General features: G+C 42.2%; 2 protein-coding genes across 2 annotated transcripts in view; one reads left to right on the forward strand and one right to left on the reverse strand.

Moving 5' to 3' along the window:
• The window catches only part of LOC311151040 (rap1 GTPase-activating protein 1-like), a 39,959-nt gene extending 37,283 nt beyond the window's left edge, over positions 1-2,676 (reverse strand). The window contains exon 1 of the mRNA XM_084201132.1: positions 2,549-2,676. Within this exon, the coding sequence (XP_084057258.1) occupies positions 2,549-2,592 (44 nt within the window). The 5' untranslated portion in view covers positions 2,593-2,676. The remainder of the gene's footprint in view (positions 1-2,548) is intronic.
• Positions 2,677-22,010: 19,334 nt separating this feature from the next.
• Positions 22,011-24,056, forward strand: TMEM139 (transmembrane protein 139; the record flags this gene model as incomplete). The annotated part of the gene is made up of 2 exons (XM_084200982.1): positions 22,011-22,258; positions 23,582-24,056. 2 exons carry the CDS (start codon positions 22,011-22,013, stop codon positions 24,054-24,056), a joined length of 723 nt encoding a protein of 240 aa, XP_084057108.1.
• Positions 24,057-24,186: the final 130 nt, after the last annotated feature.

Here is a 24,186-nt window from a genome sequence, read left to right on the forward strand (position 1 = left end):
AAATAGTTTGATGGCAAATGTATTTTAAATTAATATTAATACTATACTAATACATGCTTTATTTATCATCCTCTTCATTTACTTGAAGAATGTTTGGGATGAGCAAAATTTTTGTCCAAGGCAGTACATGAAACATTTTCCCTGTCCCTTAAAAATCTGAAGATTCTTTTCATTAGGCCCTAAAAAGGCACGAGTTTAATTTGATAAATTCTTGTTTTCAGAAAGAAGTGTAACAATAGAACCTTTTGTGTAAGTGGATGTCCTGGGGCCTTGCTTCATGCTAGTGTTTTCTTTGGCATGTCACTGAGGTGAATGCTGAATCATTCAGAGAAGTTAAATGCACGCCTGCATCATGGAAATCTGGCAGCTCCTACATGGTCAGTGTGGCCAGTCCTGCCCCTGTCCTCTCACCATAAATTCATCTCAAAACTCTGGACTGACTGGAAAACTTCAGGCAGAAACTGTTCTTTACTACTGAATCCTAGCAAAGTTCTATTGACCAAATGAGCCCAGTAGAACTGCCAAAATCACCAGTCTTACTGTAGATTTAGGGATGTTCACAATTCTGTAATTATCCCAAATTAGGAATACGCCACAGGCCTTTGAAAATGCAAGAGAATGTCTTATATTTTACATTATCTTTTATAAAATATCTCAAAAATTTGGGGCGATTATAATTATCACTTTGAAGTCCACATTCAATTTCTGGAACTTTGTACTTCTGGAATGAAAAGCACTAGACTGTGTTATAAAAAGGGAACATACTTCTTTTCAAATTGGAACTTCAAACTCTTTGACCACAGAAAAGAAGAACTTCTGAAAAATCATCCTTCTGAAAAATGAAAGCAATTCTGCAGATTGGGAGAGGAATATTTATGTGCCATTGTATACTTGCTGAAGCTTTATTCTTAGGAAATGGCAATAAGGGGTAGCATAGGGCCTAGAAAATGCTGAAGGCTAAACTGTGATTTGCTAGTGACAGTAACCAGTACATCAATTTCAAGCAGGCAGCCAAACTAAATCTAGGTACTGCTGATCCACTGATAAATTCCACTCTCAACTCTGAAACAGAACAAGAAGAACCTTTGAAGATCTCCAAGCCACTACAACTCTGTTCATGCCTTGTATTCCTGTCTCGCAGCATCCTTTGCTATTTCAGTCATAGGATCTCTCTACCCAGCTTTCAAAATCATTGCTATCTGCTGTAGCTGAGCCAGTTCAATAACCAAGTCAATGCAAGTATTTTCTCTAAGAAAAACACAAATTGGACAGAATTTCATACACCCTTTCATAAATATTCCAGAGCATATGGGGATTTGTTGCACTCTAAAAGGCAAGTGCCCCAAATCCTCAGATAACTGTTTTCCTGAAAGTCCACAGGGAAGCAGGTGTACCTGTTGTAAATACTTCTGCTCATCTGGAAGCCTTCCAATAGGAGAAACACCACAGCACGATTTGGAGCTATCTATGGAACAACAGTCAGTATAATAACTGGTGTCCCAACCTGATAAGAGTTTCTTACAGGGAGACACTAATGTTTTTTAAATCCCTCACTAGAAGGGACAGGAAATTCAGAAGAACTGAAGGTAATGTGAGACAAGGACAGGCCTGAAATGCTCATAAGGAAAACTGTGGGCAACCACTTCTCTTGAGTAACAGCTTCTGCTGTTTCACTCCCTTATTTCTGCTTTAGAGAGGTGCATTTGCTTTACCATGTAAAATTGTCAGATATTCGGTGGAGACAGCTGAAAACATGACAGGAATAGCCCTACTCTCAGAACACCTGTACAGCTTTGAAAATTGCTTACACATGGATTCCTAGAGCTCAAGAGAAGGAATTACTGAAGCAGAACTAGGAAAAGGAAGCTACCACTACAGATGAGAGGTGGTTTGCTCTCAGCTGGCCACAAACTTTCTGCCCATAGACTCTGACATCCAGCAAGGAACTTCTCTCCCACCCACGCTCCCCTCTGGTTTCTGGGCAGCTCCCGTGGAGGGCACCGCTCCCACCCGTGGGCAGCCCGTGCTCAGGACTTCGTGCATGCACAAAGGGGTGGGCAGGGTACCGGGAGGGCCCGGAGAACCCCGGCAGCTCTCCTTGCGGAGGAGGAGAAAGGAGAACTCCAGGGGGAAATAAATCTTGCCACCCAACCCGCACCTCCTGAGAAGTCCCAACAGGAGAGGTCCCCCACTCCCAGGACAGCAGGAGAAAGCCTGCCGAGCCTGCCTCTTTCCTTCCAGGGAGAGAGGCACCCGCTGCCGCCCCACGGCCCGCCTCCCCCGGCCGGAGCGGGGCCGGGAGGGCCGGAGGGAGGGAGCGAGGGCCGGGCCCACAGCCAGAGCCGGACCCGCCTGGCTGGGCACGGCCATCGCCTTCCCCCTCCCGGTTCTCCGCCCTTCCAGCCGACCCGCCGGGGCTCTTCCTGCTGCTCCAGCACTGCGATCCCAACGCCGGCAGCCGCTGCCCTGCCCCGTCCCCGGGCCGCCCGGGAAAGGCAGGGCCCCAGGCCCCACTGCCGCCGGCACCGGTCCCGGTGCCGGTACCTACCCTCCGCCGGCTCCGGCAGGGAAGCCGTGCTCCCGGGAAAACATGCTGGACTGCTCCGCTGAGTCAGCTCCCGGCTTCCCTCCTCGGGAGCTTGCTCTCCCCCGGCCTCGCCATGAAGAAGGGCACAGGCTCCCTCCCGGCCCCCTGCGAAGCCGCGGCTCCCGCCCCCACCCCTCCTCTTCCTCTCGGGCCGGGATTCACCGGATAGAAAGGGAACGGACCCGCACGGCCGGGACCGGGCCCGGCGGGCAGCGGCCCCGGAGAGCACGGAGAGGAGGAGGAGGAGGGATGGAGGACGAGGAGACAAGGGGGGATGGGGTGATGGCTTCTGCCCCTCCTCCGCCGTGGCGGAGCGGTTCCCCTGGAGCCCCCCGCGGTGGGAGCCCACGGATGGAGATGGAGCACAGCGTGCAGGAGCAGCTGCTGGGACAGCCGAGCCGGGGATGCTGCTCTCCAGCTGTCCGTCAGGGTAACACAAGCACAGCGTTAGACAGGGACAGCAGAGGGGTTTCACTTATTCAACTCTGCTGTAGAACAAGATCGCATCTTCAGCCTCTCAGTAGCCAGTGAGGAAAGTGAGCATCAAAGCAGTTCTCCACAAATCCCCATTCTTTTAAAGGGAAGGCTAGGAAGATACTGCATCCACTAAATCCAAATCCGTGTCATTTGGACCTGACGTACATCGAGTACCGCAGAGATTTGGCTCTGCACCCCTTATGAAATAGCTCATTGATGCAATGTGTAAACTAGGGAGGCTCAATTTTTCAGAGGTCACAAATGCCTTAACCACATGTATTTCCATTCGCTCATCAACAGATTCACTCATCAACAGATTGTCATTCCTGATTTAAAAAAACTGAGCATGAGAACATGGTCTTCTACAGAAAGAATATGAATATACCTGTGTTTAAATGAGAACACAGAGTTCTTCTGGACACGTATTTTTTTCTGTGCTTCTCACTTTCATTCCCACAGGATGATGTCATTTATTCTCTTTACATCAAGACCTATAAAAGCAGCAACTACAGCCTTACGCCAAATGTCAGCCTCACACTGGGTTTTTTCTAACTAATGAAGAGGACATAAGGAAACACAGAACAAGAGACAGAATTTGCCAGAGAGCTAGGAAAAGATGTAAAGGAAGAGTGCAAACGGTATGCAGACAGACCAGGCAGAAAATATGAGCTAGCAGATAGAGATGGGGGAAAAGAAGAAAAATGCAGAGAGCAAGGAGTTATATCAAAGTTTTGAGTATTAATGCACCATTTTCATCCTAATGCTTTCTATAAATTCTACTCTTGAAAAACCTGGATAGAAATGATTATGGGGACTTCAAGGATCTGTGGGTGGGCAAAGAGTCTGTAAGGAGTAAGGAATCAAGATAGGTGATGACTTTGAATGGACAAAGAAAGGGTCCACTTGCTGGTTTTAGTAACTTGCATGGAGCCAAGGTGACTTAATTTCCTTTTGTCTACCTCTTGTAATTCCCCAGAAGATCTGGGGCTGGAGCATGGGCCAATTCATACATCCTCACTCCAACTCAAATGCCTCCTAAATGGACCCAGGGCACTGCATAGAGCAGCTGCTCTCTGCACAAGCAGGTCTTACTCATTCACCTGAATCTCTGAGTAGAGATGTGACTGGACCAAGGCAAAGAGCCAAGCTTGCCATTTCTGCTGCATCTAGGAAGGAGGAAGAGACATTATTTTTTGCTGTTAGAGAGGGCTGCCAGCAGTAACTACTGCCCTCCCCCATCTCAGGGTCATTATCAGCGGCACTATCAAGCCTGGCCATGATGAAAGCAAAGCATACAGAGAGGCTCAGGTCTTTCTGCCATTCTTGTTCTTAGGCAGCTTGCCACTACAGACAAGAGCCAACTTTGTTCACATACAAAACCACACTGAACTCAGCTTTCATTTAGCTGCCTCGCAGCTTTACCTAACCTTCTGTGTAACTCCAGTTGTGTACAAAGCCCTCAACATGCATAAGCAAAACAGCAAACAATTATTAAATACCCTAATTACTGTTCTAATTAACTTCCTTTAGCAATAGCAATATGAATAAATCACATGTAAGCAAATCACAGGACTGATTTCTGTTCCTCAACTTACAATCAAGCTAGTGATTGTTACTATTTACCCTGCTGATGCAAAAATATTCCCTATTATAAGCCTTCTGTTGTAGTAAGTAGATTCAGCTCCTATTAATACTTGTGTTCTTATATGACTAATACAGTGTACTTACAGTCTTGGATTTTAATCCCTGTATGTGTCCATACTTGCATGGATTGTTATGCATTTTATAGTTATGGCATGGTTTAGGGACTGGCATATAAGTTTTTGTTCTTTCAGGTATCCTTGTAGGCACATTAATATATGTTAATATAATTACAGTAATTGCTGTCTATACCTTCTGCTATGTATTTTCCCATTTTTGTTAGCAGATTTTTTCAATGTGTTTCATTTCATTAGCATTTTATCTTGCTCACGTAGGAGAAGTCTGTATTAGCTGTAACACAGAAACTGGTCCCTGCAATTCTGTTAATTGAGTCATTATGAGAACATCAGCAGCTCCACAGAGGCTGCGCAGTACCACATAAACACAGCAGTACATCCTTCAAGGGTAAACTCTTCAGAGCAAAACCTGTATTTTTTTAAGTTTTACTTCAATATTACACAAACTCATAGCTGCATCCACAGACAGAAACACACATGTTCTCACATCAGCTCTTTCCACAGATCTGTGCACACAGTTTCTAAATATAGCACCGGGTGTGCACAGACAGCACCTCCCGCAGCGCACTTGGACTCCTCATTTTATGTCCAGGACTGACATAATCAGGGTGGGATTCCTTTGAGTCTGGGCAGACCCTCTCTCATGCCCCTCCATCCCTTTAGTTTGTTTCATTTCTTACACAGGCATCCGCTCTCCCCACCTCCACTCTCCCTTTCTCTCTCTGCAACTGCTTCTTTACACAATGCAGAATAGCACAATGTCTTTTAAAAAGCACACAGACTTTCCCTGATGAGGCTGAAACTGCCCCAAACTCTATCCATTACACAACACCCCACAAGCAGCAGAGAAGATCTGGATCAACCCTCCCCCACCTATCTTTGCTCCCATTCCTTCTAGATGCAAAATATTTTTAATTGGCATTGCAAGCAAGACGAGAATAAAAGCAGCTAAGCTGTTCATCCCCTACCTGAGCAAGGATCTCTCATCCCCAGCTGGTGAGCAGATGGAGACAGGGAACCCAGCTGCTCTCCTTTCCTTGCACTATCAATTATTCACGTAGGTTGCAGTGTCCTCCCTCTCCCTCCCTCCCTTTCTCTTCCGCTGCCCCCACCTGCAGCTGAATGGAGATCGAGCAGGTCGGTGCTGTCACACTTGAAACTAGAGATCATTGTCGATTGAACAGCCAGCCTGTGGAGCAGCTGTGCTCTTAAGCAGAGAAGATTTGCCCTGGCAGAAGGGGACAGACTGGCAGCTCCAGAGGTGGAAGACAGGCAGCTCTGTACATCCACATCCTGCTCCCTGCGCTTCTAATCTCAGACCTGCAGAGATGACCTTTAAAAATGAAAAAAGGTTTCTTGGTTTTGTTAGGTTTGGTTTTTTGGGGTTTTTTTTACCAGAGAAAAGCACATTTTTCTAGTCCTCTCAAGTATAATGACAGTTATTTGGTGACAGTGAACTGGGTCATGCCGATTCATGTGTATAGATCAGAGCAGGAAGGGAAAGTAGAAGACTAGAAAAATCTGAAACATGATTACGTAGTACTGATTTAGTCCCATAACAAAGGCACGGGGAGAGTATAATTTAAGGGGGCAGGATGACATTTTACTTTCTGTAAATGCTTTTGGTAATCATGAGTCATGAGACTGACCTGTGGGTTGGAATGATTCTTCAGTCACAATTTTTGTAGATAATTAAAGGATTCTTACGTGGTACCAGTCTTAGGCAAAGGTAAAATGAGTTCTGGCAGACCTGGGTCAAGACATTTAAAGCATTTTGCCTTTGTAGAGGGTTACTGCCCACAACTGGGTGAATGTTCTAGATCTGCCTCACAGCAAAATTAGGTTGAAATCCCAGGACAAATTAACTGCTCCATTTTGCACTGGAGTAACTCACCCTGAATCATCCCAGCCCCATCAGTTTGCTGGGGACCCTCCTGCTGTGTCATCTCAAACATCACAGTAATTTGTTCTGTTAATTCTTCCCATGACCATAGCTGTGCCAGAGTCACCAGAGAGACAAATTAAAAAAAAAAAAAAACAATCCAGAGTGCTCAAACAGTAGGTCATCATGGCTTTTTTGCCCCATTAACTTTTCCCATCTTTTGAAAAAAAAAGTCTGCAGAAATTTTACCAGAAGTAGTGAAGAATTTCCTGAAATCACATTAAAAATAAAATGCCTAATAGAAAACATTGGTATTGCAACTACAGTTGTGAGTAAAACTCCTGAAAATCAGCAACTCTTTTTAAGAGGATACTCTGATTGTTTTCAATTATCTTCTTGTTTTCAAACCTTAACAGATCAAGCTTTGTCAAGCATTTCTCCACAATTCTGCAGGCTGGAAATGTTTTAATTTAAATTAAGAAAAAGTCATCACCTTTTTGGTTTCATGTAAGCATTGGAACCACCAAGTTCTATGGATGGAATAACAACAAATTTCCCAAAGATTTGTTTTGTGCAGTTGTTCCAGGTCCAGGAAATCTAATTGAGCCTGCTGGAGCATTTACAAGACCCTTCTCTTGTGCTAGATCTTTAATGAGGTTCACTTTGAAACTTTTCCCTCCTTTGGATCTTTTTTCCTGGTTGGACATTTAAATTAAATTTAAAGGAGCCTTTTCTCTGAGATAACAGAAAAAAAAGGCTCAATGAGATAATTATCAAAGCGATAATTATCAAGTTATCAGAACATAGTTTTAAGAAAATTATCAGATCAACAAATTATCTTTGAGACCTTGATACCCTAATTTTGGTAAAAGAGAGCTATTCCAGAGTTACATAGGAATAATGGTATACAGGTATATAAGGCACAGACAGACTGTTTAAAGTAATTTTTATTTCCAGAGAAGCAGACTAAAAACAAGACATGGTAAAACTCAATAACAGTAAGAAAATAAGAATTATAAATATTAGAAAACAGTCATTTTTGGCTTTTCAGTTAGCAGCAAATATCAATACCTGTGCATCTACCTACAGATATAGAAGCATAGATATATGCATTTTTTTCAGAATATTAGACTCTTACTGGACTAATTGTATTACTATTTTGGTACCTTACAATTTGGTATTATTCATATTATATAATTTATATACAATTTATATACTGCATACAATTTAGTATTATATACTAAAAATTAGTATTATTCATAACCTGATCAATACAATTATAACATCCTGCCCTTTATACAAGTCTTAAAATCACCCTTAGATTATAAACTGACTGGGTCTTCCCAGAAGAAATTGTTTCCATGTAAATACAAACACTTCCCACTTCCTTGCCACCTTTACTTGCGTATCTCCCAAGGCATTACTGATAATGGTTCCCGTTATTACCACTGCCCCACATAAGGATAAACTGCCTCAGAGATACTAATGCTCACTATCTCCCACAGAAAGGAAACAGAGCTCCGAGTCCATCAGTACAGCTGTAAAAACAGCTTGAGATGCCTCCATACCGTGCTGACACAGGAGAGCCCCACTCAGATCAGCCAGTGGGTCCAGATGACATCCTGAATGCCAGTACTGATGCAATCAGGGGGACTGGAACAAGTGGCCAATGGAAAAGGGATATGGCAGGACTCCTTTGCAAGCAACTGAATTTTAAACTGGCCCATGACATCAGTGCAGCATCAATCTCTCAGCAGGGCCCTTAGATAACAACTCAGTTTACTTTCAAGCTCTGAGCAAAATTGCCTGCTAGTAAACCGTAATTTTATGAGAAATATTTATCAAGTTATCTGTCTGTCAGTACTGTATGAATTGGGGAAATGGGTGGATTTTGATAGTATAACTTTGGATATTTGTCAACAGGGAAAATTCATTATGAAGGAAATTATGAGATTGCTTGCTAATTTCAAAGAAGACTAGAACGGCCACAATTGAGAAAAGATGAAGCAGCTCCTCCACAGAAGTGACATCTAGGTTCATCACTGTAGACACAGCAAAAGGACCAGTGACAACATTCAGGTTGCACCAAGGAAAATTTCAGCTACATTCAAGGAAAAAATCATTCTTTCTATGAGGGTGATTCAGTACTAAGAAGTGCCAAGAGAGACTGAGTAATATCATTCTTGGAGATCTTCAGAAGATATATATACAAGGCCCTTCTAACTTTGAAGTTGACCATTTAGTGCACAGTAGTTGACCTAAATGAGACCTAATTTATTCTATGGTTTTATCCACTGCATGTTAGAAAATCTGTGGCATGAAATGTTCCAAAGGTCAAAGTTCATCATTTCAGTATAATATGTAAGAGCTTCAAGTTTTGCAGTGTATCAGATCCTATCCAAGTCAAAATTTGTCACTGATCGTTTCCACCCAGAAATCAAGTGCTCTAATCATTCAGCGGGTAAAAATTTTCTTAGGATATATGAAAGTCCTTGGAAAATCAAAGTTTGTATCATCCAGCAAAGGCCAGGGCAAGTCTTGCCCTGGCCATATATCACAGGGGCTCAACGAGAAGATAACTCAGAGATCAAGATGTGAGGACAGCTCTAGCAGGGGAAGAACCTCTAATTAAAGACCATATTTTGCAAACAGTACTGCATTACCTATATAATAATCATGCTTAAGACAAAGGACTTAGTTTCTAGGCTTTACTGCACCCTTAACATCATCATGGACTTTAACGAATGATTTTAACAAAGGAAAACTCTCTACACTCTCAGTAAGCATAATCCTTTAAAAGCAGTGTTATATGAATATACAAAGCCGGTTTGCATCTGTGAATTACATGTGAAACCCAGGCGGGGAAGTGAAAGGATTACAAGGGTCATGTAAAAATGGATGGATGGACAGCAAAGAGGCAAGTCATCAGGCTGAGGAAAGGCTGAAAAGCACAAGAGTGAAGGTAAGGGCCTTGCCTAGGTTGGATCAACAAGTTTAACAATTTGCAGTAATGAAATGGTATTCAAACAAGGGGAATAATAGCTGCTTAATCCAAACAAAAGGACAGGAAGCACAGGCAAGGATTTTTTTGTGGCACTGGCTGCTAGAAAGATACATGGGAGAGGAGGAAGGGAGGTCAGAACTAGATGCCGTGCAGATAAGGACAACGTGTGGATGAAAAGGCAATCGGACAAGTAAATTTCTTTTGCAGAATTAGGGATAAAGGTGCTTGCAATTTCCTTCCGTCCAGATAATCTGGACCGGCTGGGAATTTTCCCTACAAACCTCTGCTGAAACTCTGAAGAGCGCAGAAGGTGTTAAAGCAGCCTGCAGCACGAAGGGTGGCGGAGCGGCGCCGGTCAGACCGTGTCGAGCTGCGGAATCCCCGGGGACGGAACACCCGGGCCCCCTCCTCTGGGAAATGAGAACGGTGCGGCGGCCCCTTTAATAACGGGAGCCGGGGCTGATTAGTGTGGACGGCACGATCCACTGCGGAGCGGGAGAAGGGAGCGGGAGCAGGGAGCGGGAGCGGAGCGGAGCGGAGCGCAGCGCCCGCCAGCCGGCAGGCGGCTGTGCCCGGAGCGTGTTAGGGACGCTCAACAGGGCTTTACACCCTCGGGACATTCAAACAGGCGGGGGGTCGTGCTGACAATTTCTTAGACACGATCAACACCTGAAATACCGTGAAATTATCTGTTTCAGTGACACATTTGTACTTCAGTGAAATATTGTTTGTTTGTTTTCTTTTCATTGAAGGAGGATGCAAGGTAGCTCAGGAAAAATCTCAGCCCTGTTCCAAGGCACAAAATAAGAGTCAGTCCCCATTCTAAAAGAGTCCATTCTCTGAGAGACCTGCAGTGAACGAAAGGATTTGGTTAAAGTCACAGCTGAAGGCTTTGTAGTAACTGGAATTTGATCTGAGGTGACCCGAATCAGAAGTGCCAGTTACAGGAACAGTCTCCTTGTTTCCCTCTTCCTTCCCACCTGCAATACAGCAGTGCCTTTCTCCAGTCAGGGCAAGACAAGGATGTTGTTACTTACAGGAATCGGGACAGTTAAACAAACAATGTGCAGACTCTTCACAATTAATTAACCAACAGAATTCACTGGAAAACACCTAGCAATTATTCCACATCGACAGGCCAACTGCAAAGTGGTAAGGGTTTATGTGGAGTATCAGGAGACAAAATCATTTATTTGGATAATAAGGACACATAGAGAATAAGGATGGTTCCACAGTGTAAGCATGTACAACAGCAGAGAACAGCTGATACTTGCTTTGACAAATACTTGGCATATATAAAAACTTAAAAAGAATCATTTCATGATATTCTGTAAGAAGGTGTCTACCACTTAGGAACCATACACTAACCCTAAATATCTACAATATCTGTTAGTGAAGAATGTGGAGAACATTTTGCTTCTGTGAATGACTAAATATGTGTCCTGATGTATTTGCACATTACACACTACATACACTTCTACGTAGCATGTGTGGGCTGTGGATTATAGGTACACACACATTTATCAAATACATATATTCTGTGTATCAGACACACAGTAAAAATGGAATCTATGGCTTCAAGTTTACTTGTTACAGAGAAGTGCCCCCTAAACGTTTTGGAGTACTATCAAAAATATGTCTCACAAAATAGTGTTTCCACATCAAAACTAAATCACAAAAAAATAATAAAAAATTATTTTATGGCCAGTTTGTTAAGCACCTCAGTGGCCTGGGTAGCACTAAGAGGACAAGCACCACTGGAAAATCAGCCTGCATAGAGCACCTTGGTTAGTAACAATCCAGTATAATTCCCAGACTGCAGGGAGTTGAACTGCTACAGTAAAAGAAAAAATTCTATTCAATTGCAGTGAAATTGGCTCACTTACTTCCCTGTGATAGGATGGGTGAGAGAATCAAAAGGGTAAGAGTGAGAAAACACATGGGTTGTGATAAAGATAGTTAATAGGTAAAGAAGTCTGCACACGCAAGCAAAGCAAAACAAGGAATCATTCACCACTTTCCATGGGCAAGCAGGTGTTCAACCATTCCCAGGACAGCAGAGCTCCATCATGTGTCACGGTTGCTTTGAAGAAAATTAAGTCTACCACAGCCAAAACCAGCACAGCATGGGATAAAAAGCATCCATGCATTCTCAGGAAGCAAGTGGTCTTAAATAAATTGTAGACCTGAAATAAAGAATGCCAGCAATACTTTGGTGACATAAAACTGGGAACAGGGAAAGTCCAGCAATCTTTTAAGAGCAAGTACAGCTGCACAAACTAAAATGTAATGAAAGGAGGGCAAGATATTTACTTCCTTCTCAAAGAATATTAAGAATTGATAAATGTATTTATATAACTGATGTAAATATATTTGCAGAATGAAAGGCAGAGCTGCAATCAATCATGGGACTCTACCAAAAGGAGAGAAGTTAGATTTGTTAAGCAGTAAATATTTACACTTCGTTAGTGCTCAACTAACCAGCCCAGCTGGCTTGGTGTGAATGCTATGGAGATAACTCAGAAGGGTCAACAGTTAAACCAGAGAGTTTAGGATCAGCAACAACAACTCTCTCATCTTGAGGAGTTTTGCATAGGCATGACAAATGTGGGAAATCACCTAACCACAGCCTGGTTATTTATCAGTATCTCATCTATGACCCCAAAACAGTAATTTCTTTTCCCTTTGACTCATTCAAGAGCATACATCCAGTATTAACCTGGAGGATGTCACGTTTGATTTTTTCACCATTTTGTTTATGTTCCTCAAGCTCTACCACTTCCATTGTCTCTTACTGACCTACCACAAAAACCTCTTACTATGGCAATTTCTAGCCAGAACTTATCCATTTAGAGAGCCACAATTCACAAGAAGCCTTGATTTTGTCTGGTTTTTATTTACAGCCAAATTCCACACTGCTTGTATGACCTATCAGTTACCACACAACTTGTAAGAAAAAATATTCAGCCTCCAAATTAACGAAATATAAAATAGCAGCGTAAAAACAATCTCTGAAACAAGCCTTTGCATGGAAAGGAACATATCTCTGCCTTCTCCAACCCTGTAATGAAGTGTTTTGACATGGTAGACACTCTAATGCCAGTTTCGTGTACTTGAGGTTCAGAATTTTTGAAATTGCGAGACAGGCTCAACAAAGTTTACCATAGCTGGGCTGCCATGGAGCTACACTTCAGGGTAGGATTGCAAGAGGAAAGCAGCAAGCAGAAGCAGGACATGCAGAAAGCTGTAGTCCTCAACACAGGCAAACAATTGTCAGGGATTTTGCATAAATAAAAATCCACTGACCTTTACAGTGGTCATAGGAAATTGAAAATCAGATCACCTCCATACAGTCCCCATTCCACCCTGGCCCCTGCTTTGCAAATATCATTTAAAAGCAGCAGGTGAACATAATATTGCCAAGGAAGCAGAGGAGTCAGTTCTCATCGTGGAGGCCCTTTATCTTTTCTTCAGATGGCCAAATGTTCGTGCCATAACAGTTCCTGAAGTACAAATTTATTCGTGATGGTCAAACTTGTTGCTGAGCAGCTTCAGGAGCAGGAGAACCTGGCTAAAAGGAGCACCACCATATATCAGAGACTTGTAAACTTCATCAATATTAATGGGACCCAGGGACTTTGTCAATATCAATGGCTGAAAACTTGTGAGAGCTCTGGGTGTTGCACACTGCCACACACTCAGGTGTGAGAAGGAAAGGTCATATAATGGCAATTCTGATAAAAGACTATTCTCTCTTTTTTTAATCAAGCAAGACAATATTTGGAGGAAGCAGGGAGGAACAGAGGAGGCAGTGGACAAGAATATGTACCTCATCAGTACTTCCAATATAGTCAAAGAAATCTCTTCACCCAAGACTGTGATCTCTCATGCCCCAAGCATCAATGAGGGCTTTTCAAATCATTAACACCTTCTCATGAATCACTCTGATATCTTTCATCATCTGCAAGGGATTTCACAGAACAATTCAATGAATCAGAGGTTGCCAATAGCAAGTAAACTTAAAAACTCTTCTCAAGAAACAGAGGCACTATCACAAGGATCATCTTCAGCATCAAATATGACTTCACTTCGACACAAATGTCTGGAAACTATGACCACTCTACCCTGAAATTCTCCTTTCCATGGCAATCTTCTAATTTTCACAGAAAGACAACCAGTCAACACTTTCTCTTGAAACAGGTACAGTGTGGAACAAGCAAACTTGCACAGTCATCATCATTAATAAATTCTCAAAGCCGTCATTTCAACCAGATATGCAGTTAATCCCACATATTGAGTGTCCTGTTTTTCTGTTGCCTACAGAGAACAAGAAAGCTATCTCTCAGCAGCAGAAGCCCTGATAACGCAGAGTTCCCCTTCACAAACAATAGCAGTTGCAGTGTCACTGGTGCTGCCACAGAAGGTGGTGTATTGCTTTCACAGCGCTCATTTACAAGGAGCAGGCTGGGCTGGCAGTGATGTGGCATGGTACTTTCAGAAGACTGTCCCTGCAGCTGGTGGCTGACCTTGGAAGCAGTCATTTGCCCCCACAGGAACAAACATCCAAAACATGGTCACAATGACATTCTAGAATGTACCAGAATGACAATGCAAATGCCATACAAACTGCAACACTACGAGGCATGACAATGGCACATACCAGAAATGCATTATGATGTGCTCTTGCTAATTTGGCAGTGTCCATTAGGAATGCAAATCCATGTCAGAACTGGACAAAACCTGTCTGTATCACTAAATAAACTGACATCTCAGACTGAGGAACCATGCCAAGATAAAAACTACATTCTTTTCAGCTCACGTGACTATTTGCTTTCATAAAATAACATATTTGCTCTTTCACTGACCCCTGGGAATGCCTATTTGCAGGGATGTAACTGAAATATAACACCCATTTTTCCTGAGGCAGAAAAAGGAACCAGATTGAGTTTCCCCCCTCGGAGGTGTGCTGCCTTAATGGCACGTGGCTGGAGCAAAAACTAGTGGTAAAACTAGGCTGAAACAGTGTTGCCTTTGAGCAGAAAATATCTAACAAAGGAAAAAAGAGTATCGCAGTTACAGATCTAGTTTTCAGGCAAAATGTATCTTTACTAAAATAGATTTTACTCTTTTTTTTTCCTTTTGTTTCTTAGAGTTTCTTTTCATACTAAGTTATCTATCTCTGGTCTTCCATAGCTAAATTATTTTGTGGCCTTGTCACACTGGCTTTAGACTATGAGCACCTTAGGCTGAGAACAGGCATCAAGGAGCATGTGGGATTCTGTGCTTCACTTGCTACAAAGCACAGCACTCAGAGAAGGACCAGGACCAGTAACAGCAGTGTCCTCTTCTTCACCAGAGCACAACTCATCAGTAAAATGGTTAGATGATTTCTCTGTCTGGCAACACATTCCCCATTCTCCCACCCCTCTATTTGCTAAAAGAATTTGAAGAAAGTGCAATGTTATATGGCAGGAATGTAGGAGCATCTTATGGAGAGACATTGTAGGTCCCACCAGCAACAGGAATAATGCCAAATTCCTACTCAGGAATCTATATTTTGCCACAGGCACTTCAACCTCTTTCTCATCTTTTCACATCAATTACATTTTAGTCCACAGCGAATTGCACAAATGCTGAATTCCAACCCAAGTAGGCTGTATTTTACTGTTGGGTGGTAAATCCCAACAATTTCAGGTGTGGTTCCCTAGCAAAACTGCTGTTGAAAGGAAAAGGGCATCCCCCTTTCTTCAACACAGAAATAGGCTATGAGGTCCTTTCTCCTCTCCTGTGGCCATACGGGCACTTCCTGCATGGTTCTGTGACTGTTAGTGTATGAACACAAGAGAAAATAGCACTTTTTTCCTTTTTACTTGTTTATGCCCTGTTAACCATTCAGAACATGTCAGGGAGGGCTCCAGTGTATAACAGGTTTGGCAACATAAGCAGCAAGAATATATCACTAGGACCAGGGAGGAAGATAAGGAACAGAAACTGTGGCAATTACACATTAACTTTTCTCACTGCATCTCATGTCCTTTGGCTGAAAAGTTTCCTATTTTAGAATGGTGAAATTATGTCTGGAAAAAAAGAATGCTCCATAGTAAAGATGCTCAGCATACACAGGTCTGATTTTCTCTTTTTTTTCCAGAGACATCTAGCACAGTCTAGAATGACAGCAAATTATCTTCCTGGGTTCTTTTGAACTATCCTCAATTGAGTCCTTAGTTTCATCTTACAACTATTTCTTTCTGCTCATTTGCTCTTTCCACACTATGGAAATTTCCACGGTATTCCACGTGATTCTTTCACCATATTCTGGCAGTAGGATCTTTACTGCCCTCCTTCTTCACATTTAGTCATGGCTGTCTCCTCCTCTGTCTAATCCACTTTAGGAACTCTAAATTAGCAAAAGAGAGGTCACTGCAGTGTCCCATTTAGTATCATTTCAGTCACCAGGGTGGAATCCTTCAGAGAAGCATATACTGCTAATTTACATCCCACATAGAATAACATCTCAGTAGAAGTACTGCAGTGTGCAGAGATTCTACAAAAGTGAAGAAAGTCTTCTGGCAAAAAGTAAATAATTTAGACCCAACTGGGCTCCATCATTAAAATAAATCAGCTGCAGAAAGTTTTACCAGTGCTAATGAAACCTCACAAATTTAAAGTGCTTGCCCTAAGGAGAACTCAGAATAAAAAGATGTGGAAGCTTCTAGCTTTCACTTCTTTTTTTTCCCCCAGACAAAAAGCAAAATACATACATGATGTATGTGAATTTAAAAGTCTGTAAGAGGATATAAAGACCCTCATATCATCTTGGTAAATGCTTGCTATTTTTCTGTTCCTCTCCTGGCAGGAAAAGGAGGCGCTGCTTTGTTAATTTTAAATACTTAGGAACTTTATGTGTGCAGACAGCCCTGAAAAACACTTCACGTCTTGAATGTGACTCCCCACTTTCAGAAAAGAGAAATCCTTTAGTTCTGCACAACATAACAAGTGTCTCTGATTCAATCTCTGTACATTTATGATTTTCAAACATCCTTCAGGCAGCTGAGGAATTAAGAGTATCAGCAGAAGCTCTTTGTGTAATATCAGTATTTCTGTCACCACATCTCAGCCCTGATCTATGGAGAAAAGCCACTGCAGGTAGAAGACAGACATGCCAAAAAAACCCACCCCACAGTGACTACACATATAAATTCCAACCAATGTCCTGTAAGAACTGGAATAAGCTGGAAGGAAACAGAGATTGCGAGTTCCCAAGAAATGTATGACCATTAAGCTCTGGTAGGTCAAACACAAATAATTTTCCCAAAGTTACACACATATTTTGAATATCCAAGCAAAGGCATTTCACTTTCCTTGGGGTTTTGCCTTCTCCTGCCTAGAACTTTATACTGACCAGAAACATCAACCAGAGCTCATCATTGCCCCATGATCTCTGGATAAATGCAGTGATGCAATATGCTTAGTCACAAAAGTGACTGTGCAAAACCTGGGGGACAAAAGGAGACAGACAAGACTGGAAAAGGTGATTCAGTAACTCTTTGTCCCCAGTATTTGCTCAGGTTCTCAGAAATTGCTTCAGGACGAGCTTATGAGGAAGAATAGGCTTGGCGATTACGGTCAGATTAATCGTGCCATGGTGTGCACGTCACAAGCCCTTGGGAATAAAGCAAGCTTCTCTGCATACCGAGCTGATAACTTGAGCTTACTGTAGGTACTAAGTTAATTAGTAGCAGTTGGGGCAGAAGGTTGAGTAGATAGTGAGATGAAACAGGGGAAAGGTGAAATGCCTCCTAGAGGCTGACAACAAGACACGCGAAGAAACAAAGAACTAAAAAAAAAAAAAAAAAAGGGAAATTCACAGTCCTAAGTAAAGAAACACAGTGTTAAATGAAGGTTCCCACAGTACGACTGAACAACAGAGAACAGAAAGCTTTCAGTAGAAAAGAAAATCTGTAGTGCACATGAAAGGGAGACAGCTTAGCATGGCAGGATAAATGTGCTTGTTTACTCTCCCAGGCTTCAACACCTTGTTTAACAAACACCACTCTTACCCAAGCCCCACTGTATTTTCTGTGCCTTTTAATCACAAAAACTTCTTGATGCAGCTTGTGATCAATTTTTCTTTGTTATGGATCCCAGTGACAGTCTGAACCAGACTGTGGAGAGAACCAAAGGGCAGAGAGACAAAAATTTTAGAACTCTTTCAGAAATGCTAAAAATTCTCATGAAGAAGCACTTTTTTGCCAGAAAACATATTTAAAAGGTTAGTTCATAGAAATTCATCCTGCTTTGTATCCTTAGACTCACAAAGCAGTATATATCACATTCATAAACATGTTCAACTAATGCACTCACAGCTGCATCATAAAGTATTGTTATTTTATGCATGTTTGTAAATAAAAATAATTCCTAAAGATTCAGCAGTCATCCATGAAGTGCAAGGGTAAAATCTACAGGAGTTACTGAACCCTGAACTTCAACAGAAATAAATTGATGCAATCAATACAAGCAACAACCTACCATTTCTAGCCTTTTTCATCCGGATATTTCATAACTATGCCCAAGACCATTTTAAAAAATGGTGCATCAAAACTGCTATACAGATTTTCAGCAAAACCAACATCTTTCTATCTATCCACAAATCAAATACAGCATTTCCAATCCCAGAAGTAGTTGTCCAGCAAATAATGAAGAATTTTTTCACCTTTGTAACTTTCTACTAACTTAGCAAAAAGATCTAGCCCCAAAGCAGTTGGGGAGAATCTGCACAGGAGAATGTGCAGATAAGCAAAATGCCACAGCTCCCTCCACACAGCTGAAGTACCTTCTGCAAGAACTTACAAGGGGGATTCAACAATGGTCAAATTGTTGAGGCCTTTGGACAGTAGTCAGTGTACATACCAGAGCTGGGAGTTGTCTAAAGTCATCAGGCTGAGCTGGCAATCCATGATATATCTAACAGGCTTTGCTGAGTAAAAAATGGGTCTTAGATTCTTTCTACAGCTTTCTGTGGGGCTTATTCCCTCAAAGAAGGAAGAATTTCCTTCTGCTACAATGTTTTGGGGCAAGTCAATCAAATTACAGCCACTACAGCTCTGGATATTATTCCCACTCTTCCTCCCTTCTCCTCCACCACTCTGGCTCTGCATTCCTATTGCTTCCCTTTAATGGAGAACTAATGGTTAGGTGATACTCTAGGGACTAGATTAAGCCCACTGAATCCACTTTGGAAAAATGTAAATACTTTCCCACTGAGACAGCTGGGCTGGTTCAGCAAAAGATCACCTGAGCACTGAGTCACTGCAAGGAAGACAGGAGGAAATGGAGAACAGGCAGGAGGATAATTTTAATTACCTCCTCAAATCAGTAGAATGTAAATCTTATCTCTGAGGAACGGTTCTAACAACCACCAGCTACCCTGGTTAGAAAGCAGTTGCTGTTTGTACTGACATGTGCAGATTCCACTATGGGTCAGTCATGATGCCTATGTAAAGAGGCTGTCAAAACAATTTTCTCAAATCTTCCTTAGAAGTTAAGGTGTTCTCAACACCAGGCAACTCCAAAATGCAAATCATATTTTCCATCTAAATAATAGCATTGCAAAATTACATGCTACACGCCAGAATCCCGACTTTCTCCCCTTTATGTGGGTGTTTAGCCTGCCATATTCAAAAGAATTCTCTTGAAAGCAAAGAATGGATAACAATCAAAACTTAAAGTCCTTTATCTGTCAGCAGCCAGAAAGGCAATTATAAGGAGAAAATATTCAAAACACAGAAACATTGACAAGTCTAGGCTGGAAGGCCAGATGATCTGGTCCAACCTCTTACTGAAAGTTGGGCCCTGAACTCAGCTGTCTTGAATATTTCCAGCCAAGAGGATTCCTCCATTTCTCTGGGCAAGTAATAGCATCTTGCTGCTTTCATGTTAAAGACTGTTTTTCTTATATCTAGAGGCACTTACCCTTTTCCCTGTTGCCTCTTATTCTGTCACCTTGTACCCTCAGGAAAACTCCCTCCCTCCTCTCTGTAACTACCTACTACTATTGGAAAACTGGGAACAGACACTCACCACCTGCCCAAGCCTTCTCTGTTCTCAGCTGTATAAATCCAGCCTCTTAAGCTGTCAAAGTTCTCCAACCCTCAAGGCATTCACCAGACCATATCCAATTTTTCAGACCATATCGAAACTGGGGGGGACCAAAATTGTATTTCATGTGTGTCCTAACAAGGGCTGCTCAGAATAATCCCACCCTTTGATTGCCTGTCAGTGTTTCAGAGGCATTTGGACAATGCCCTTAGTAACATGCTTTAGCTTCTGGTCAGCCTTGAAGATGGTGGGGAGTTGGGGAAGGTGTAGGTCCCTTCCAACTGAAATTATTCTATTCTATTCTATTCTATTCTATTCTATTCTATTCTATTCTATTCTATTCTATTCTATTCTATTCTATTCTATTCCATTCCATTCCATTCCATTCCATTCCATTCCAATTTTCAGACGCACACTAAAAGTTCAGATAACAGAAGTAATTCAGTACCTAATTCAGTTCTGTTGCTTATCATTACCTCTCATTCCATTCCCAGATACATGGGGGAGTAAAAATGTTTTCAAGTTAGCCCTCTGTGAAACAATAACCTTTTCCCCCCATTTTCTTCCCCTTCTGTTTGTAAAATCAAAGAGGACATAAAACAACATTTGACAAACGGCAGTCGATCAGGACAAATGTATGAATTTACATTTTACAGAAGTAATAAATAGATTTATATGTGGGCCACGTGATGTGGGCTGGGCAGGCAGTTGTTCCTGCTTTGTGAGGCAGAGATCAAGATTCCTTTGCTACGTGGGGAAAAACCCAGAATTTTCAGGGCAGTTTCTCTCATTGAGGTGAAGCAGACCAAAGAGATACGACACAGGTAAGCACTCCCCCACTGCTCACTCCGCCCTCTTTCCTAATGAGTTTCCTGCTTTTGTGGGACAGACCGAGAAGAGCTGCAAAAGAGTAGAAGGTGTGCGATCGTCTAGAAACTGCTTTGGATTCAGAACCTGGAACACAGAGATTCTACTTTCCCATCCAAAACTTGTACAATGGGATCTTCCCATCAGTTGCTATCTTCCCATATTCACTAGTTTCTGACTTTTATTTTCAAAAGAAATCTTCATAGTTTTCCTACCAAAAAACTCAAAAGGAGGAAGGGAGAGTTTTAACTGGTGTTCTACCCTCGGGTCAGAACGGGAAACAGCAGCGCACATTTTTCCTTGTGATGAAGAGAGAAGTTAAAACATGACTGCTCGTACCTGCCAAAACCTCTTTCTGGTAAGTAGATGCTAAAACAAATGTGTTTCTTTTGCTTATATGCATTTAACTACTTTTGCTGTAACAAGGGGAAACCACACAATGTAACATGGAGCTATATAAAACTATTTATTTGTTTGGAGAAGCATATTCATTAAAATATGCCCATTGTGTCATGCTTTTTTTCCTTCAAAGAGGTCTTCACCAAAACAGTGGGATAGATGTAAGTTAGTACAACATGTGCAAGACAGCTCCTTAATTATAGTATTCTTGAATACCACAGATCCCTGGTATTCATTCCGTACTGACTGCACACAGTGACAACTGCTGTCTCTTTCACAGAAATGGTATTTGGAATGGGGGACAGGAAAGACTTGTGTCTGAGAACAGAGGAAAAAAAAGCACATCAACCAAGAAGGAACTGAGAATACAGGCAAATACTGAAATAAACACCTACATTTTACAAAAGCACACATACCCTAGCTACATCCAGAACCTAAAGTTACATTACTGCTCTAGTGCTACACTGAAGTAAGATGCTCAATTTGCCAGGGCAGACAGGCCTATTAAATAATGCTGCTTTTCTTCTGGGATTTGAACGAGTATTTGAATGTTGATTATGCAAGGCACAAATGTCCTAGAATTAACCCTTATAGTTATTCCGTGTATTGCTTTTGCAGTAACCTCAATCTGCATTCCTGTTAAGCCAGGCCTTTTTAGATATGCCTGGTAATAAGTACTGATGGTCCATTTATACATTTTATGCTTTGCAGCTGTGCCCAAGTATTCCAACTATTCAATATGCATGCACACAGGAAATTCTAATATGTTTACATTGGTGTGCTGTTTCCCAGATTTCCCAGGCTTATGATGTACACGCACGTACCCGAGTGTCTATGTTTTTACCTCGGTCACAACGCTTAGAAATGTGTTTAGATGCTCATGTTTCACATTGAAAAAACTGCTCCATCTTCCACAGATGTCTGTCCCTTTAAGTGCCCATCTGTTCTCAAGTGCCTGCCACCACCATCCCTTCTGCCATGTTGTTAGAGACACGCTGGAAGAACATCCGCCAAACCTTGCTGCTTCTGTTCACCGCTGCTCTTCTCATCGGGGTCACCATGCTGGCCATCTCCTCTAACATCAACCCAGTGGGCTACTTCTTCCTCGGGGTAGGGGGAGTGTGCCTGGTTGGCTATTTGCTGAGTGTGTTTGTCGAGTGTTACCTGAGGAATCAACACCGGCGTGACGCAAATGAAATACCTCCGAACAGGCAAAGCCAAGCAGGGTAAGCAGCAACCTGGTTACTCCTCTTTAACTCTCTCACCTCACTCATGGCCATTTTAAACACTCTTTTGCTGCCTTTCCCCTCAGGCACCAAACGCAGACTCCGTTCCCAAAGATAAAAGTTCTTTTCAGATTGTTTTCCCTCATTACTGATGTGGAGGTTGCAAATGTCAATGCCACGCATGTCCTGTACCTTTTATAATATGTATTTTCTTCCCCCCGGGAACTGATCCACTAAAACTTGCCAGTGTTAAACCGATCCAGGCCCACTTTATTTTTCTTTGAGTAATCGAGGCTTGCCAAACAATGAGTCAGACAAGGAAAAAGAAAATATGTTGAAGCAATACCAAATCTTATTTGGGTTTAGCTCTATAAACCTTATCTCTAGAGCGACTGTTTCTTGGCAAACTTTGAGAGAAACCTGTAACTGGGTGTGTTTCCACTCTTAAAATTCCTACTTGACACTAATAAAACCCCTGACTTTTAGAGACTCTGAATACAACCACGTTTTCTTGGCCTTCATGTTCATTTGCGGGTTCTCAGCAACAGCTAATTTAGCCCCAGTTTTCTTGCTGTCACTGAAGAGGTTAACTCTGTTTGTAGCCTTGCTTCCTTGTGTAATCCAGATAATCATTATCCACGTGCATAAATGACTTGATGTTCCCAAAGACAATGTTTATTTTTAGAAAGACTATATAAAAAAAGAAGTCTATATTGGGGCCTGCTAGTTTGGGGACATACTTAAAAAAAGTAGTATCCTTTTATTTAAAAATACTACCTGAAAAGGAAAATGTCTCCAATGTAACATTTTTTTCTTTGCAGATAGTTCTTTTAAACATGGTATAAGTAATCCTTGTTCAAACTAAATGAAACTACGTAATTTTCTCCACTTCTTAAAAATGGATGAGCTAATATAATAAATAAAACAGCTAATATAATAAAAAAAATAGGTGCTGTTTTAGGTTCTTTATTCCATGAGATAACTAGTAGTTAGCAATCCTTAGTGATAAATTTCAGCTGTAGGAGGACACCAGGTTAAGCCTAGGACACTGAACTGAACAGTGTGGGTAGCTTCACTAACTCTGTGGAGTGTGGGAAAATGGTCAGACGAGCTATTTTCTATACCAGTAAGAAAGACATTCAGTTGGCTGGAGAGGTGAGCTGATCCAGGAGCAGAATATCCTACACAGCAATACCACATGAGATACCCTGTTTCAGTCCCATTTGTGGATTGTAGCATGGTCCCTATAGTCCATGATCTGTACTATAAACATAAATTATGCACTCAAACAACGAGCGTGTCTGGCATTGCTCTCTGGCACAGGGTGAATGCTGCCTATGAAGCGCCCACCTACGAGGAGGTGATGACCATGTCAGCTCCAGCTCCAGCAATATGGACAATTACATCCAACCCAGGCTCCGTGCCCTCGCCGCTGAGCGAGCCTCCCCCGTACAATGTCGTTATTGAATCCTCTGCCCAGCAAGAGATGATGGTGGAGGCTCTGCGGGGGCCAGCGCCACCAGGCACAGCGCACACCTCTGAGACAGACACGGGCCCCAGGCCGCAGCTGCAGCTGGTGCTGCCCCCAAGGCTGCAGCGGTTCATTTCGGACATCCACGAGGACAAAGACCTTGAAGAAAGGTTTGAACCACTGGAGCCACTCACTCCACCACCTGCTTACGAGACTGCCATCAGTGATGAGGTCTTTGCAGATGCTCACCAGCCCTCTGTGTTAGGACTGATTTCACCTTCCATGAATACAGAACCAAACCCTCACCCCAATACAGGATGCTCCTAGAGGGATGGTAAAATGGCTGATAATGTTTTGCCTAAACGTTTGTCTCACCATTCTTTGAACCAGAATCGAACTACAGACACAGCTTCTGGTGTTACTAGAACCTTTTTGCACAAAATAGAAATCAATGCAA

This window comes from Fringilla coelebs, assembly GCF_963513975.1.
Source record: "Fringilla coelebs genome assembly, chromosome: 2".
NCBI classification, from domain to species: domain Eukaryota; kingdom Metazoa; phylum Chordata; class Aves; order Passeriformes; family Fringillidae; genus Fringilla; species Fringilla coelebs.